The sequence below is a fragment of the Argopecten irradians genome, chromosome 2, assembly GCF_041381155.1.
Source record: "Argopecten irradians isolate NY chromosome 2, Ai_NY, whole genome shotgun sequence".
NCBI classification, from domain to species: Eukaryota; Metazoa; Mollusca; class Bivalvia; order Pectinida; family Pectinidae; genus Argopecten; species Argopecten irradians.
In genome coordinates this window covers 60420028-60437897 of record NC_091135.1, presented here as the reverse complement: position 1 = coordinate 60437897, position 17870 = coordinate 60420028, and the positions used below count along the sequence as shown (strand labels likewise).

The window sequence follows — 17870 nt, the reverse complement described above, 5'->3', positions numbered from 1 at the left end:
GCATACCTTGTAACACATATATACCAATTTTCACTTAATTCTGTAATCATTTAAATTTCAGCCAATCAGAGGCCTCCGTTTTGTTACCATGGCAACCAATATTTTAAAAGGTGTTACCATGATATTTAGCATCAAAAATTATGACTGTACACCAATTTTCACTTATATCGGACTCTGGAATCAGGAAATGTCATGGGAGTATTTTTAAACGGCGGTAAAATTGTGGACAAAACCAGTAACAGGGTGAAATAAGATGACAAAGAGCAATGTTTCGTTTTCGTTTTTTCCAAAAAGTGTTAAATTTTCGTAAAAAATATTATTTCAAACAAAATTTTCCGTTAAAAATCTAAACGAAATTACTTAAATACAAAGTATACGATCTACTCAAATGATTTATGAATAAAAATGTAGAATATTTAACAAAGGCTAACCTTTTTTGGCATGTTTGTGCAGGTAGTTTTAATGAAAATGACTACAAAGAATTCAGGCCCTTTGGGCCTTTTTAAAATCACAAAAGGAAAAAGAAGATTCGGTTTTATGGTGAAAATGTATGTGGTACTTTCAATTCGAATGAAAATGTCACTCAATGTTGACCAATCAGAATACAGAATTTACAGTGAAAATACCGTTTTGGTCCGAATATATCTCTTTTAAATATCAAAGGGAAAATATAATATTTGTGCATCTTTCTTATATTTTTTTTCATTGTCATTTGTTGGAGCATAAATTTGAAAATTTGCGCTCCATGTTTGGAAATAAATCAGTAAACGGAAAATATTATGGGTTAGTAAATGTGTATCGCGGTCCATTGAAATATTTGAGACATAACAAAGTCATAGATAGAATAGCTCTTGTGTCTTGTAACATAACTGTTCGTGAAATAGATCAGTTTCAACCCCACTTGATGAAATAAAACTTTTGTTTCCAATTTAGAGTAAAATTATGTCTTATCACCATAAATGAAATTGTCGAAAGCTGTTGACATTTGCAATAAGGAATCGAATCTCTTTCATACAAATGGGATTGTCCATTTGTCATCAATCTGTCTAACATTGAGATGTTAAAAAGTTTGACAATCAAAATGTGTCAATCGTGATAAATACATCAGTGTATCGCACGTCCTTTTGAGTGTATTGTTTGTTGTTTTTCGTCGTATGCATTTCGGCTTGGCGATCTGGACGATCAGAATATTTAGCAGCTGAAGCCTAGTCTTGCATTAAGCTATCAATGGCCACCTAATCGCTACAAATAGATATTGGGAGATATTCATCCTATCCATAAAAGTCACAATGCTTTATAATGCAATATGTATCAATGTCAGCAGAAATTACCTGTTTTGAAGATTGCTCAAAATAGTTCTCAACGAATAAGTTGTATAAGTTATAAGCTTTGCGTTAGTACTAACTTTGTAAAAAAAACTTTAATATAAGTTATTAGCTACTATGTAATTATAATGAGAGATATTTTTATTTCAATAACATTTAATAAAAAAATAGTTTTAACGCAAAGCTCATTGTGGAGAATGTCAATTGAGCGCAAATACTTGGAACTCATCTATAAGGTCAAGTGATGGGCCAGAGGTGGTTTTGAGTACAAAGCCCAGATAACATTATCTTTGGAACACTCTTGTGGTGAATTTATTCCCAGATATGTCAGTTTTGCTTTGTTTGGGAAGAGGAGATGCTCCAAAACTCAAAACTCTCATTTACTGAAATGCACTGGCGAAAATATAGAGGATATATGTACAATGGCAGAATTTTTCAAAAGTACAAGAATTCCACGGAAGTGGATGTGTCGCCTGCACAGCATCACAAAAAATAGTTATTTACAGTTGAAAATATTGTTAATAATTAGGTGAAGTTATCAACTCCCGAATCTCGTGCAAATATTGATGGATTTTGACCAGTATCGAATCCATTTTAGATCTCAGATCTCATTGATATAAAGCAATATACCAAATTTGGTTGAAATCGGACAATAAAAAATAAAGTTAAATAGCGGAAAACATGTTTTGACTATTTTAAAGTCCCGTAACTCTTGCAAATATTAAAGAATTTTGATCATTATCGAACCCATCAAAGATCTAATTGATATAAAGCAATACACCAAATTTTGTTGAAATCGGACAATAAGTGATAAAGTTATCGAGTGGAAACCATGGATTTATCTGTTTTGACGATTTTAAAGTCCCGTAACAGATTTTGACCATTATCGATCTCATCCGAGATCTCATTGATATAAATCAATTTATGAAATTTTGTTGAAAATGGAAAATAAATATTTGAGTTATCGAGTGGAAACCATTCTCTTTTGACGATTTTAAAGTCTCATAACTCTTGCAAATATTGACGGATTTTGACCATTATCGATCTCATCCGAGATCTCATTAATATAAAGCAGTATACAAAATTTGGTTGAAATTGGACAATAAATAATTAAGTTATCGCACGGAAACCGTTTCCCGGACGCCGACGCCGACACCGACGCCGTCATAGTGATACATAAGTGTCGCCCTTGCGTTGCAGACGACACAAAAATATATACTCCGTACAGATTCATTGTATTCTGTTCATATTATGAAATTTATTACTGGAAGTACTTAATCATTTGATATTCTAAGTAAATTCAGATTTCATTCCAGTTAGTGTCTTGCAAGTTTAATATTTAATTCAAACAGTACTAATGAAAACGTATACAAAACAACACATAAAAAGTATGTCTCTTACGAAATGGACATGTAAATGACATAATGTAAATACAAAACTAATATGGCCAGCACATCAGTAATTAATATCTTACAAATAATCATAAAACAACATCAATACAGTAGTAACAAGTTGTGGTTTTACAACCCAATCAAGTAACAAAGGGAGGTAATCATGTCAAACATACTAACAAAGTGGAATTCTAAGGACATTCTGCTCGAAATTGAGAGTATAGTACTGAATACCTTCGTTGGTTAGCTTAGATGTTTCTGTATATTATGTCATTTTTTATTTTTGTAAATATCATTTGTTCATGTACAATGGTCTTCTGTTAGCACAAATACAAAAATAATCAATATTTTGGAAAAAAATTCATTTCTTTCACAAACAAACATTTTGAAAAATGATCAGATTTGTCTGAAGAAAAATGTAAAATATTTTCAATACTTTAAATCATTATGATCAATAAGAATGTTACATATGCATGACGTTTTACCCTGTTGTGCTTTGTTTACTGAGGTATATTATCAATACACTTCATCAATACCATTCAACTGATCATGTGTGAATGTGTAGATTATTCTAAGAAATAAATAAATAAATCAAAAACGAAATTATAAATGTTTATCAAAAAATGGAATGAATGAGTGTCACATATAAAGGATAAGCTAAATTCTAAATGGAAAGACTTGTTGATGAAAATAATAAATACTGAAAATGAAATTAGAAAATACTCTATACTGAACGACGAATATGTATGTAAAAAAGATTTTGATTTATGATTGAACACTTCGCTGAGAGGAATCAATTTCTACATCTGAGTCGGACTCTGCCTCTGATTCGGATGCTGAGACTTCTATAGGGGGACAATGTCTGTAGGAACACTTAGGAGGACAGTCAAAGGGACATTCTTTAGAATTAAGGGGCTTTCTTTGGTAATATTCTTCTTTTACAAACTCATTGTACTGTAAATAGTCCTGAAGAGGTTCTGGCAAAGGAAGTTCCTTGGCCTTGGATGGAGCATGCGTGCCAAGTAATTTGAATATCCTTGCACGACACAATTGTTTAAGAGTTCGTGGAGTTGAAGCCTCTCTCTGTAGCCAATTAAATATATCTGGTCGTCGATAGATAGACACCGGCCACATCTGTTTTTGTAACCATTCTTCATTCAAAGACAATGGATTGAGAGCTATTAAAAATTTGATAATCCTTACAAGTTTTTCCTCTACAGCCATAAACATATATGATGACCCTTTGTCCTTTTTTACTGTACATCCATGTCTTATTAACGTTAGAGCACTCTCTGTGGCATGTAATTTGATAGCTTGTTGTAGAGGAGTTTCCTTCCATTTATATTTCTTGTCCACTTTATAACCATTTGTAAGTAAAATTCTCACCATGGCAGCATTATGGTTTTCTATGGCCACTGACATGGCTGTCACCCCTGCATTACTTTTAGCGTGGATTTTGGCTCCATTTTCCATGAGTAACTCTGCGATGTCATAACGACAGTACGCTACAGCGAAGTGTAGAGCGTTGAGACCTGCATCAGTCTTTGTCTGTAGTTTACACAGTGAATTAATGAGGATCTGACAGATATCTCTATTGTCCATCTGAATAGCTCTGAAACAAAGGTGGAAAATTCATCAGATGTACAATTAGCAAAATTATATTCTAGGGACCCCAATACCTCCAAAACGGGATTGATATGTTGATACAGTCATAACGGTCTTTAACAGCACAATACAGAAATATTTATAAAATAGAGCATTGTTTATATGAGGTATGTAAAGAGGCCCTATGTTAATTCTTCGTAAATCGGTAAAAATTCAGATTTGTGCTTTGGGCTAGCTGTTATATCAGGATGCCACAAATCATGTAGGGTGACCACAATAAACAGAGCAAATTAATTTGAGAAATCCAAACCAAGTCCTACACATAATGAAATAGGTGGATGATAATTAGTTGACTGGGTTTGCCTTTGTATGTTTGAGACTTGTATCATTACTGTTTGAACTACACGTTATCAGATAAATATATCCAACTTTAACAGTATAATAAACAAAATAATTTCTGTATCAATAGTCCATGCGTAGAATTTACCAGAGTGTATATAGCAGCCGTGAACTCAGTAAACTGAGTGTATCTTACTTGATGAGAGGTGTTTCATTGCTGTTCTCCAACGACAGACGACGGAGGTTAACATCACCGCCCACCTTAATCAACATCTGACAAATTTCCTTGGATTCTGTGAGAACAGCTCGGAACAATGGAGAACAACCTGAGGATGATAACAGTTTAAAAGTGAATTTTTTATAGGAATACCACAGAAACAGAGGATACACAAAGATACTTTTCACAATTATCATGGAGAGCTGAGACAGAAACTGCTGTATACAGTTGATACTGTGGCTCACACATCACCATTATCATGGAGAGCTGAGACAGAAACTGCTGTATACAGTTGATACTGTGGCTCACACATCAGCATTGTCATGGAGAGCTGAGACAGAAACTGTGGTATACAGTTGATACTGTGACTCACACATCACCTTTATCATGGAGAGCTGAGACAGAAACTGCTATATACAGTTGATACTGTGGCTCACACGTCACCATTATCATGGAGAGCTGAGACAGAAACTGTGGTATACAGTTGATACTTTTCACAATCATCATGGAGAGCTGGGACAGAAACTGCTGTATACAGTTGATACTGTGGCTCACACATCAGCATTGTCATGGAGAGCTGAGACAGAGACTGCTGTATACAGTTGATACTTTTCACAATTATCATGGAGAGCTGGGACAGAAACTGCTGTATACAGCTGATACTGTGGCTCACACATCACCATTATCATGGAGAGCTGTATACAGCTGATACTGTGGCTCACACGTCACCGTTATCATGACGAGCTGAGGCAGAAACTGCTGTATACAGCTGATACTGTGGCTCACACGTCACCATTATCATGGAGAGCTGAGGCAGAAACTGCTGTATACCGCTGATACTATGGCTCACATATCACCATTATCATGGAGAGATGAGACAGAAACTGCTGTATACAGCTGATACTGTGACTCACACATCATCATTATTATGGAGAGCTGAGACAGAAACTGCTGTATACAGCTGATAATGTGACTCACACATCACCATTATCATGGAAAGCATGGAAACTGCGGTATACAGCTGATACTTTGACTCACACATCACCATTATCATGGAAAGCATGGAAACTGCTATATACAGCTGATACTGTGACTCACACATCACCATTATCATGGAAAGCATGGAAACTGCGGTATACAGCTGAAACTGTGACTCACACATCACCATTATCATGGAAAGCATGGAAACTGCGGTATACAGCTGATACTGTGACTCACACATCACCATTATCATGGAGAGCATGGAAACTGCTGTATACAGCTGATACTGTGACTCACACATCACCATTATCATGGAGAGCATGGAAACTGCTGTATTCAGCTGATACTGTGACTCACACATCACCATTATCATGGAGAGCATGGAAACTGCGGTATACAGCTGATACTGTGACTCACACATCACCATTATCATGGAGAGCATGGAAACTGCGGTATACAGCTGATACTGTGACTCACACATCACCATTATCATGGAAAGCATGGAAACTGCGGTATACAGCTGATACTGTGACTCACACATCACCATTATCATGGAAAGCATGGAAACTGCTATGTACAGCTGATACTGTGACTCACACATCACCATTATCATGGAAAGCATGGAAACTGCGGTATACAGCTGATACTGTGACTCACACATCAGCATTGTCATGGAGAGCATGGAAACTGCTGTATACAGCTGATACTGTGACTCACACATCACCATTATCATGGAGAGCATGGAAACTGCTGTATACAGCTGATACTGTGACTCACACATCACCATTATCATGGAGAGCATGGAAACTGCGGTATACAGCTGATACTGTGACTCACACATCACCATTATCATGGAAAGCATGGAAACTGCGGTATACAGCTGATACTGTGACTCACACATCACCATTATCATGGAAAGCATGGAAACTGCGGTATACAGCTGATACTGTGACTCACACATCACCATTATCATGGAAAGCATGGAAACTGCTGTATACAGCTGATACTGTGACTCACACATCACCATTATCATGGAAAGCATGGAAACTGCGGTATACAGCTGATACTGTGACTCACACATCACCATTATTATGGAAAGCATGGAAACTGCGGTATACAGCTGATACTGTGACTCACACATCACCATTATCATGGAGAGCTGAGGCAGAAACTGCGGTATACAGCTGATACTGTGACTCACACATCACCATTATCATGGAAAGCATGGAAACTGCGGTATACAGCTGATACTGTGACTCACACATCACCATTATCATGGAAAGCATGGAAACTGCGGTATACAGCTGATACTGTGACTCACACATCACCATTATCATGGAAACTGCGGTATACAGCTGATACTGTGACTCACACATCACCATTATCATGGAGAGCTGAGACAGAAACTGCGGTATACAGCTGATACTGTGACTCACACATCACCATTATCATGGAAAGCATGGAAACTGCGGTATACAGCTGATACTGTGACTCACACATCAGCATTGTCATGGAGAGCATGGAAACTGCTGTATACAGCTGATACTGTGACTCACACATCACCATTATCATGGAGAGCATGGAAACTGCTGTATACAGCTGATACTGTGACTCACACATCACCATTATCATGGAGAGCATGGAAACTGCGGTATACAGCTGATACTGTGACTCACACATCACCATTATCATGGAAAGCATGGAAACTGCGGTATACAGCTGATACTGTGACTCACACATCACCATTATCATGGAAAGCATGGAAACTGCGGTATACAGCTGATACTGTGACTCACACATCACCATTATCATGGAAAGCATGGAAACTGCTGTATACAGCTGATACTGTGACTCACACATCACCATTATCATGGAAAGCATGGAAACTGCGGTATACACAGCTGATACTGTGACTCACACATCACCATTATCATGGAAAGTATGGAAACTGCGGTATACAGCTGATACTGTGACTCACACATCACCATTATCATGGAAAGATGGAAACTGCGGTATGAACTGCTCACACATCACCATTATCATGGAAAGCTGCGCGGTATACAGCTGATACTGTGACTCACACATCACCATTATCATGGAAAGCATGGAAACTGCGGTATACAGCTGATACTGTGACTCACACATCACCATTATCATGGAAAGCTGAAACTGGAAACTGCGGTATACAGCTGATACTGTGACTCACACATCACCATTATCATGGAGAGCTGAGGCAGAAACTGCGGTATACAGCTGATACTGTGACTCACACATCACCATTATCATGGAAAGCATGGAAACTGCGGTATACAGCTGATACTGTGACTCACACATCACCATTATCATGGAAAGCATGGAAACTGCGGTATACAGCTGATACTGTGACTCACACATCACCATTATCATGGAAACTGCGGTATACAGCTGATACTGTGACTCACACATCACCATTATCATGGAGAGCTGAGACAGATACTGCGGTATACAGCTGATACTGTGACTCACACATCACCATTATCATGGAAACTGCGGTATACAGCTGATACTGTGACTCACACATCACCATTATCATGGAGAGCTGAGACAGAAACTGCGGTATACAGCTGATACTGTGACTCACACATCACCATTATCATGGAGAGCTGAGACAGAAACTGCGGTATACAGCTGATACTGTGACTCACACATCACCATTATCATGGAGAGCTGAGACAGAAACTGCGGTATACAGCTGATACTGTGACTCACACATCATCACCATTATATGCATCATGAAAAACTGCGGTATACAGCTGATACTGTGACTCACACATCACCATTATCATGGAGAGCTGAGACAGAGATGCGGTATACAGCTGATACTGTGACTCACACATCACCATTATCATGGAGAGCTGAGACAGAAACTGCGGTATACAGCTGATACTGTGACTCACACATCACCATTATCATGGAGAGCTGAGACAGAAACTGCGGTATACAGCTGATACTGTGACTCACACATCACCATTATCATGGAGAGCTGGGACAGAAACTGCTGTATACAGCTGATACTGTGACTCACACATCACCATTATCATGGAGAGCTGAGACAGAAACTGCGGTATACAGCTGATACTGTGACTCACACATCACCATTATCATGGAAAGCTGAGACAGAAACTGCTGTATACAGTTGATACTGTGACTCACACATCACCATTATCATGGAAAGCTGAGACAGAAACTGCTGTATACAGTTGATACTGTGACTCACACATCACCATTATCATGGAGAGCTGAGACAGAAACTGCTGTATACAGCTGATACTATGACTCACACATCACCATTATCATGGAGAGCCGGGACAGAAACTGCGGTATACAGCTGATACTGTGACTCACACATCACCATTATCATGGAGAGCTGGGACAGAAACTGCGTTATACAGCTGATACTGTGACTCACACATCACCATTATCATGGAGAGCTGGGACAGAAACTGCTATATACAGCTGATACTGTGACTCGCACATCACCATTATCATGGAGAGCTGAGACAGAGACTGCGGTATACAGCTGATACTGTGACTCACACATCACCATTATCATGGAGAGCTGAGACAGAGACTGCAGTATACAGCTGATACTGTGACTCACACATCACCATTATCATGGAGAGCTGAGACAGAAACTGCGGTGTACAGCTGATACTGTGACTCACACATCACCATTATCATGGAGAGCTGAGACAGAAACTGCTGTATACAGTTGATACTGTGACTCACACATCACCATTATCATGGAGAGCTGAGACAGAAACTGCTGTATACAGTTGATACTGTGACTCACACATCACCATTATCATGGAGAGCTGAGACAGAAACTGCGGTATACAGCTGATACTGTGACTCACACATCACCATTATCATGGAGAGCTGGGACAGAAACTGCGGTATACAGCTGATACTGTGACTCACACATCACCATTATCATGGAGAGCTGGGACAGAAACTGCGGTATACAGCTGATACTGTGACTCACACATCACCATTATCATGGAGAGCTGGGACAGAAACTGCTATATACAGCTGATACTGTGACTCACACATCACCATTATCATGGAGAGCTGAGACAGAGACTGCGGTATACAGCTGATACTGTGACTCACACATCACCATTATCATGGAGAGCTGAGACAGAGACTGCGGTATACAGCTGATACTGTGACTCACACATCACCATTATCATGGAGAGCTGAGACAGAGACTGCGGTATACAGCTGATATTGTGACTCACACATCACCATTATCATGGAGAGCTGAGACAGAGACTGAGGTATACAGCTGATACTGTGACTCACACATCACCGTTATCATGGAGAGCTGAGACAGAGACTGCGGTATACAGCTGATACTGTGACTCACACATCACCATTATCATGGAGAGCTGAGACAGAGACTGCGGTATACAGCTGATAATGTGACTCACACATCACCATTATCATGGAGAGCTGAGACAGAAACTGCGGTATACAGCTGATACTAATCGTCATTATCATAACACAGCTCCTTACCTGATTCTTTGTCCACTATATTCACCTCACATGGCGTTTTACCATTAAGAAGATATTCAACCATTTTCACATTCCCATTCTTTGCTGCTAGCCTACAAAAAATTATCATTGCATAAAGATTTGCAATAAATATAAGAGGAATTGGTGGTTGTTTTGTTGTTATTGGGTTGGTTTTTTTTTTAGATTTTGTTCTGAGCTGAAATTATTCACCTGGTAGTCAATCATGATCAGTTTATCTAGTTAATAGATTAGAATTTGTTGAATTGATGGAAATCACAAGATTGCATGATGATCCCTGAATAATTTACTGGCAATGACTGATATTCTCTACATAAACTTCATAAACATTTACCATATTGCGCGCTTGCCCTTGGTTGTTTCATCATTGACGCTGGCTGGATAAGGTTTGGCCTTCATAAGCAATCGTACCATCTCTTCATCATTCATTTCAGCAGCAATTAACAGAGGTGTTGGCAGCACCGGATCTTCTGTGTCTCTCAAGTTTACATCCACCACTCTTTCCTTTATCATACGCTTCACATTTTTGTGGTCCCCAGCACGTATAAAGTCCACAAACTCCTTTGCAACTGGAGCCAAGGAATCACGTTTCTTCATCATCTTTAGTAGTTCTTTGTTTGTAGGTGTCAGAGAAATATCCGGCATGACTCCATTCTCCTTGGTCCCGCAGTCAGACCTCCTCTTTACTGTTTGACCTTTACTGGGCCTAAACAGTCGTCGTGACGAGGAGCAGGAATACACATCTTTTATCCTGCTCCTTTCACTACGGCCAGTCAAACTTCTTGGTTTCCTGAAACATATATGGATCAAATATAGCTTTTTATCACAGTTTTGTCCTCCATCAGTTATTGTAACCATAAGCTTAAATGGCCTTGGTATACAATGTTATCTACAACATCCCTATTCACTGTTATAATGCCAATTAATTTGGAGTGTTAGTCTTCCATATATGGGAAAATCTGAATGCATCCTTATTTCAGTATGCTAAGGGTGAGTGTGATCTCTTAAACTCGATATATGCATCAATGTTTTAAAACTGTCATAGCTTTCCCATCCTGAATTATTCCCTACTCATGCTGTGGTATGGTCAAGCTTGTATACTAAAGATAAATGTTTTGCCTCTAGAACTCCCAATTTTCTTTTTTCTTTCCTCTGGAATGTTGAAAAGAAACATAGAAAAAGTATACAAACACCAATGAATATACTGCTGCTCAGTTTTGTACTCATTTACATTCCAGCAGGTGCCAATTACACTACAATGACAGGATAAGCCTTTTTTAATTAAATGTGTAAGCAAGAAAACAAAGATACACAATACATCCTAATTAACTTATCTTATTTTTTGGTCTGATTCAAATCTATTGTGTTTTAAACCTTTGTCATTCAGACAAAAGGTCCAAAAGGCCGGTTATATTGTTTACCTGGATCACGGCTACACACTCTCATTTCTTTACTTAAAGGACCCTGAAAGTACATCCCTGTGACTGACATTTCAAATTTGAAATATTTAATTCAGATAAAGTTGAAAAGTAAGCATGTCTTCTGCTGATTTTTCCCGACATATCCCGGTAGTAAATATCATTCTCCCCTAGGGTTTTATTGGTACCAGGGTTTACCTGTAAATTGAAGAGTTCAAACACATTTTTACTTCATCATATTCAATGGCTGAATAAATTAAGATCCTTCATTCACAAATTACCTACAAACAGCTGGTTATGGTGTGAATCAAACTCAATTGACCAGAATATACATATATAATCCTGAGCTGGTTTTATAGGGCAAGTATTACGTACATGTATATTCAGTTTTAGGGTAAAAAATCAAGGTATCATTGACTGGAAATCATTTAAAATATATAGTGAAGCACCAAAGTTATTCAATTCATAAGTTAATATATCAATAACAAATATATCACAAAGTTTATTAATGGTGTCAAAGGTCGATAGAACTTAGCCTAGGTGGTTTGTTTACTGTGCAATAAATTTTATCATAGTTTTGATAACACAACAGGTATTTAAAATACAGGTATTAGTAATTTATGTGTAAAATGGTTATCTTTCACGCCAACACGCACATATTACACGAATATATTGATATTCATGTTTGCCTATATTCAGATATGTGTTGTAATTATTCAAATTTGAAGAAACTAAATTTTCTTTAAAGAGCTAGCTAAAGTAATTTGATCTTTCTCAGCAGGAGGTAGTTGATTACAAAATTGTTTATCGTTATAGCTGGACAAAGGCAGTGATAGCACACATTATACAACAATAGGTCAGATTAGAGGTGTAATCAGTACACAGTTTTTTAAAATGTCTAACGACCTGTATCTAGGTCTCAGATCGTCCAAAGGATATACACATACTTAGGTACAGGTATATATGAAAGTATTTCTAGTTAAACCTCTTGGGCCTTATTCCAGTGGTGAGAGTACAGAATTAGAAACCTGGATTATTATTGACATTTTTCTGCATGTGAATGATAATTAATTCCTACAAAAGTTGAAAATTTCCATTGATAAAATTATCACATGCTAGATTTGTGCACCTACACATTCATATAAAAGTACTGAGTTAACACATTAATATTGACAGCCTTAAAACGTCCTAGTGTCTGACTCCTAATCTAAAGCTGTAACATTGCATGTACTTATCACATATACATCCACTCTATTTACAGAAAACTAAATTAATACACTAAAACAGAAATAATCAATATTACAAATTAAAACTAAATTAATACACTAAAACAGAAATAATCAATATTACAAATTTGACAAAGTCAATAGAAACCAGTATGACACCTACTTGGTATAGATCTGTAGTCGCCCGTCCGCTGGCTAAATTAAAGGTCCCACCAAACTCTATAGGTATTCACATACACACATGATGTCGACAAGGGAAAATACTTTTATTAATACTTATACAGCTTATGACAAAATATCACAATAGTTGGTTAATGGGTTGGCCATGACAGCCCCTACCCTATAGCGCATTTTAATCTAATCCTTAATCGCTGGCTGAAAGCCGGGGAGTAAGGAGCCACCATACTCAAACTTCCACGGGCTTAATATATATTATTTATTGTTTGTTGACTTGGAATTAAAGCAGTATAACAACTTTGGATTCTTTTCTTTGTCATAATCACATAAATTCATTTAAATCCAATAAGGAGAATTAATTCATACCTCCATTCACAAAATAACTTTACGTTGGCCTTAAGTAACTGTAAGCTCTATAAGTAATGATACGGGAACAAACCCAGGTCACCAATGTAAAATGTGGATAGGACTTTCTAGGGTTTATTAAAGGGAAATGATGGGTGGGCTTCCCAAACATGGGATTATTACCCAGTACAGTTAAATACTGTTTCCATAAACAGATTTGTGTACATGGGGTTATTTTTACAAATCAAAGAAATCATAACAAATAAAATCCCCACCTTAAGTTTAAAGCTTTAAAGCACTTATTTCAAAGTTGAAATACACAATGAATATTTATACAGCAAATACTGTCATAAATGGATTTGGAACGACTGGATACCTCTAGAACGACTGGATACCTCTAGATATTCTAAACAGAATAATTCAATGTTACTAGTAAATCTACTCATATTGAGATGATATACAGAAAAAGAAATTGAAAAATTTGTAAACATCAACGATAATTATACATGTTATATATGTTAAAGGTCTCTCTCAGCTAAAATTACCAACTATTTAATCCGTTGTAAAGTACTCAACAATCACCTTCTGAACAATACCTGCCATATATATCATAACTATCTGATCAGCCTTTTACACTCCAATGTATTGACCTTTACAGCTCCCTCAGGTACAGCAAGTGTTGATTTAGTTCCACCTATATTTGACATGTCAGAATTCAAATCTAATATCTCAGTAAATGTATTTTTGTAGATGACTAAAAGGTGTTGAAGTGCCATGTACAGATAGATCTCTTCTGATCTCTTTTTTACCACATTTAAAAGAACAAACAACTTCAGAGTCATGACATACATGTACATTATGTATTCAGCTCAATAGTTCAAACACTCAAACCAATGTGACAAATTTCCGTTATTTAAATGGGCAATTTTAACACTACCACTACATGTACTTATTTTAATGAAGATTTAAATCGAAAAAATACCATTGTCATCTGGCAATGAAGATAGAGACTTTTTAACTAAAATCAAAGATGAGTTGTAGTATATATATGTGTCTATAATTCAGTATATTTAGAACTTTGTATAAATGTATCTTGACATAAACAAGATAAAACAAATTACTACCTAAGACAAAGCCATTTTTTGGGAGTTCAACTGTTGATGTACAGTATGTATATCTAAGGGCCCTATATATTTACAGCTGCACCTTATTGGTTTGGTTTGATTAATTAACATCCAATTAACAGCCAAGGTCATTTAAAGACATGCTAGGTTTTGGAGGTGGAAGAACTTCAGAATACCTAAAGAAAAACCACCAACCTGTAGTCAATACCCGACATCTGCCCCACATGGTTTTCCAACTCATAACCCAGAGGTAGAAGGCTTGTGGTAATATGTTGGGACATCACTCGGCCACCGTCGCTCCTAATTTCCTTCTGCAAATCCTGGTAAGCTATAGGCTCTTATATATGAACAGCAGGGGAGAATTCCAAGACTTCATGTCAGACTTAAAAAATAAGCCAATTTTCTTTGATATCTTGTTTAGTTAAATGGTCAATTAGGAATGTCAGTTTTTGATGAAAGAGGAAAATCAAATACTCCAGAGAGAAACCACCAACTTTCATCCAGTTCCTGGCAACTATATGCAAGTGAATCATGAGCTTTAATTAACATAACTCAGTGTAAGTTTATGTCTAGCACTTCAACCACATCACCAACAGAGCCCCTAGTGGAGGTACTAAACTATTTTACAGGGACATTTTCAACCTCGTAAGTTGAAAAAGGGATCTTCTTGTGAATGTATATGGTACCATTTATTGATTCACTGGGATCTGAACACCCCACCCATCAATAGTTAGACTACAGGAGAGTGGAGTGCTGTAATACTATAGATGTTTTATGTCACCTATTCCTTGTGTTAATGTGACCCTACCAACACTATTTTATGACAGGATAAACATATACATGTAATTTTAGTACCATCCTTATGTCAGGGTGTCTGAAAACACTTCTCCGTCACCAGGATATGGTCCCCTAGGTCTCCTTACACAGGGAGAGTTGTATGTTCTACACTTCGGTCAGAAATTTACATGGTTTTTAACTTTTATCACCAAGTATAAATTTCATATAAGACTGTGGTAAAAAATTTAGTAGGATATTTGAAGGTCTTTATCACTGAAAGCTTTTACCTGGTAAATGCAAATAGCGTATTCAAACAAAAAGATACTCAGTCAAGAACACTTACAAATAGCTAATAGTGTGAGCTGGCCTAGAAATTATTATTTAATACTTCATAAAGCCAGTATTATTTCACTCCAGACTTCAAAAGTAAAGAATGAATTCTAAAATAAAGAATTGGAGAAGTATATTACTTATTCTGTAATGCTTAATCTCTACTCAAAGACTCATTACTCAGAACATCTTAAACCATGATGATAAAATGTATGTTCTACCTACAAACTTTGTATGATTCTATACTAAGCTCTGTGATGTTTAAGTTCTGAGAGGCTTCAGATCTTTTTGCAAACATGGAACAACTGTATCATTTGTTATGTGATGTTTTGTGGACCTCAATGGATCTCTGGACCTATTACATCTGGTCTGTGGGTCTGATGTGCTAAACATTGCAGTGGAGAGACACAATCACTTTCTGTGTCTTTAACACATTATTAGTTTGAATTATTTTTGTTGGTCCCCATCAAAATTACATCTATATCTAAAAACATTCTCAACTCTACTAAATAGGAAATAATTGTGAAGTTCATTTATACCTTAAAACATTTATCTTTCAAGAACTCTTAAAATGCCCAATTTATGCTCATTTTCTCAAGTACTGTGTATGTAATATCTGTAAATTTAAATAACTATATAATGTCCCCTTGTCGATTTACACCAGTACCTTTATAAATATTGTATATAGATTATATATACAAATACAGTTATTGATATTTTAACATTGATGCAGTAAATAGCTAACAAGTGTATTACATGGTATCAGCCTGGAGGTAATAGATCAATACTGGCCTGGATATCAAATTTAGGGCCTATTCTTCCACTATCCTGTCTTATTTGTGAAACAAGCACATCAGTATAGATTTCTTATAGTGTGGAGGCCATTAATTAGGCACTGGATCAATTATGGGTAATTCATTTTGTAAAATTTGGATAAGAAAAATTTGAGGAAAATAGTTCAATGTAATTTCTAGTCCTGAAAATAGCCTTAATTATCAGTATTTTACAAAATTCCTAATTCCATCACTATAAATTAAAGCATATAAAAAGAAGATAATCCAATTCATATTATATCAAAGAGTATTATTGGTCCTGATACTAACATGATATATTCCAGGTAGTTTTACCATATAGATAAAATGCTTACCACAATGTCCCACACATTCCCTATACAGTAGGGGTGGTATATATCAGACTATCAGATAAACCAGCACTTACCTACTGTCCCCCATGTTGACTCAGACTCTCTCAAATGTTAGTATGTTATGATCCCTTTATGAAAGTTCCTGATATAATACAAATACTTAAAATAGCTCTCCATCTACCCAATCATAGCGTATTTCACACAAGGAAATTAAGTCATTCTGGAGTTGTCTATTGGTCGATGTGGTCTGTGGCAACAGATCCACTGTTTATCACTGATGTCATATGTACTAACTCCTTATCAAAACAAACTGCCCTTTCAACGCAAGCTTTTCAAAACACCTCAGCCGTAAATAACAAAGCATGTCAGTGAAACAGATCAAAGATAGCCAGTATAACCATTGAGTGGAATAACAATCAGTCCCGTGTTTTCTACATTCTTTTCAATATATCCAATATACCATATCCAATATACAGTCACCAGGAGAAAGTAATTCCAGCATGACATCCACTTGTTTCTGGCCCTTGGTAGTGATATATAAGGTGCCAGCCAATAAAATGAATGATGAAATGTAATCTAACACTTGTGTATTCACGACTTAAGTAGCTCTTTAAAAGTTACATTATTCATTGTCAGTCTTACTCTGTTACTCCATTGTTTGAGGTTTTTACCTCTTGGGCGTACCAATCTTCTATATTAGAGTATGCTTACAAATCTTCTAAATTATCTATGTGAGCTCCTAACTATAGAACAATTTATTTCACAGGAAGCAGGAATCTTTGTTAGATTTCAAAATGCCTCTTTACACCTTTAAAATCTAATTCATAACTTGGTGCAGAATATTTTGAATAAAATAAATTTACTATAAAGAAGAGTTCTAGCTGTATGAGATATTC

At 36.6% G+C, this 17870-nt stretch overlaps 1 protein-coding gene across 6 annotated transcripts; it reads right to left on the bottom strand.

The window, feature by feature from the left end:
• Nucleotides 1–1492: 1492 nt before the first annotated feature.
• Nucleotides 1493–17591, bottom strand: LOC138316125 (putative ankyrin repeat protein RF_0381). Of its 6 annotated transcripts, XM_069257641.1 has the most exons (7): nucleotides 17049–17585; nucleotides 14919–15237; nucleotides 11855–12049; nucleotides 10768–11223; nucleotides 10416–10507; nucleotides 4857–4986; nucleotides 1493–4328 (listed from the first exon to the last, which is right to left on the bottom strand). In XM_069257641.1, the coding sequence occupies exons 4-7, from the start codon at nucleotides 11076–11078 to the stop codon at nucleotides 3482–3484; spliced, it is 1380 nt and encodes a 459-aa protein (XP_069113742.1). In that variant the 5' UTR covers nucleotides 11079–11223; nucleotides 11855–12049; nucleotides 14919–15237; nucleotides 17049–17585; the 3' UTR covers nucleotides 1493–3481. The 6 variants fall into 6 exon arrangements, with proteins under 6 accessions (XP_069113742.1, XP_069113739.1, XP_069113740.1 ...); XM_069257638.1 differs by lacking the exon at nucleotides 11855–12049 and having other exon boundaries at nucleotides 17049–17591; XM_069257639.1 differs by lacking the exon at nucleotides 11855–12049 and having other exon boundaries at nucleotides 14919–15105; nucleotides 17049–17591.
• Between the last annotated feature and the right edge of the window lie 279 nt (nucleotides 17592–17870).

Excerpts from the sequence above, each read along its gene's own strand:
- LOC138316125 (XM_069257638.1), bottom strand. The coding sequence starts at position 15,004 with ATGTCCCAACATATTACCACAAGCCTTCTACCTCTGGGTTATGAGTTG. Across the intron at positions 4,987-10,415 it reads TATAGTGGACAAAGAATCAG|GTTGTTCTCCATTGTTCCGA; the intron begins GTAAGGAGCTGT and ends TATCATCCTCAG. Across the intron at positions 4,329-4,856 it reads AATGAAACACCTCTCATCAA|AGCTATTCAGATGGACAATA; the intron begins GTAAGATACACT and ends CCTTTGTTTCAG.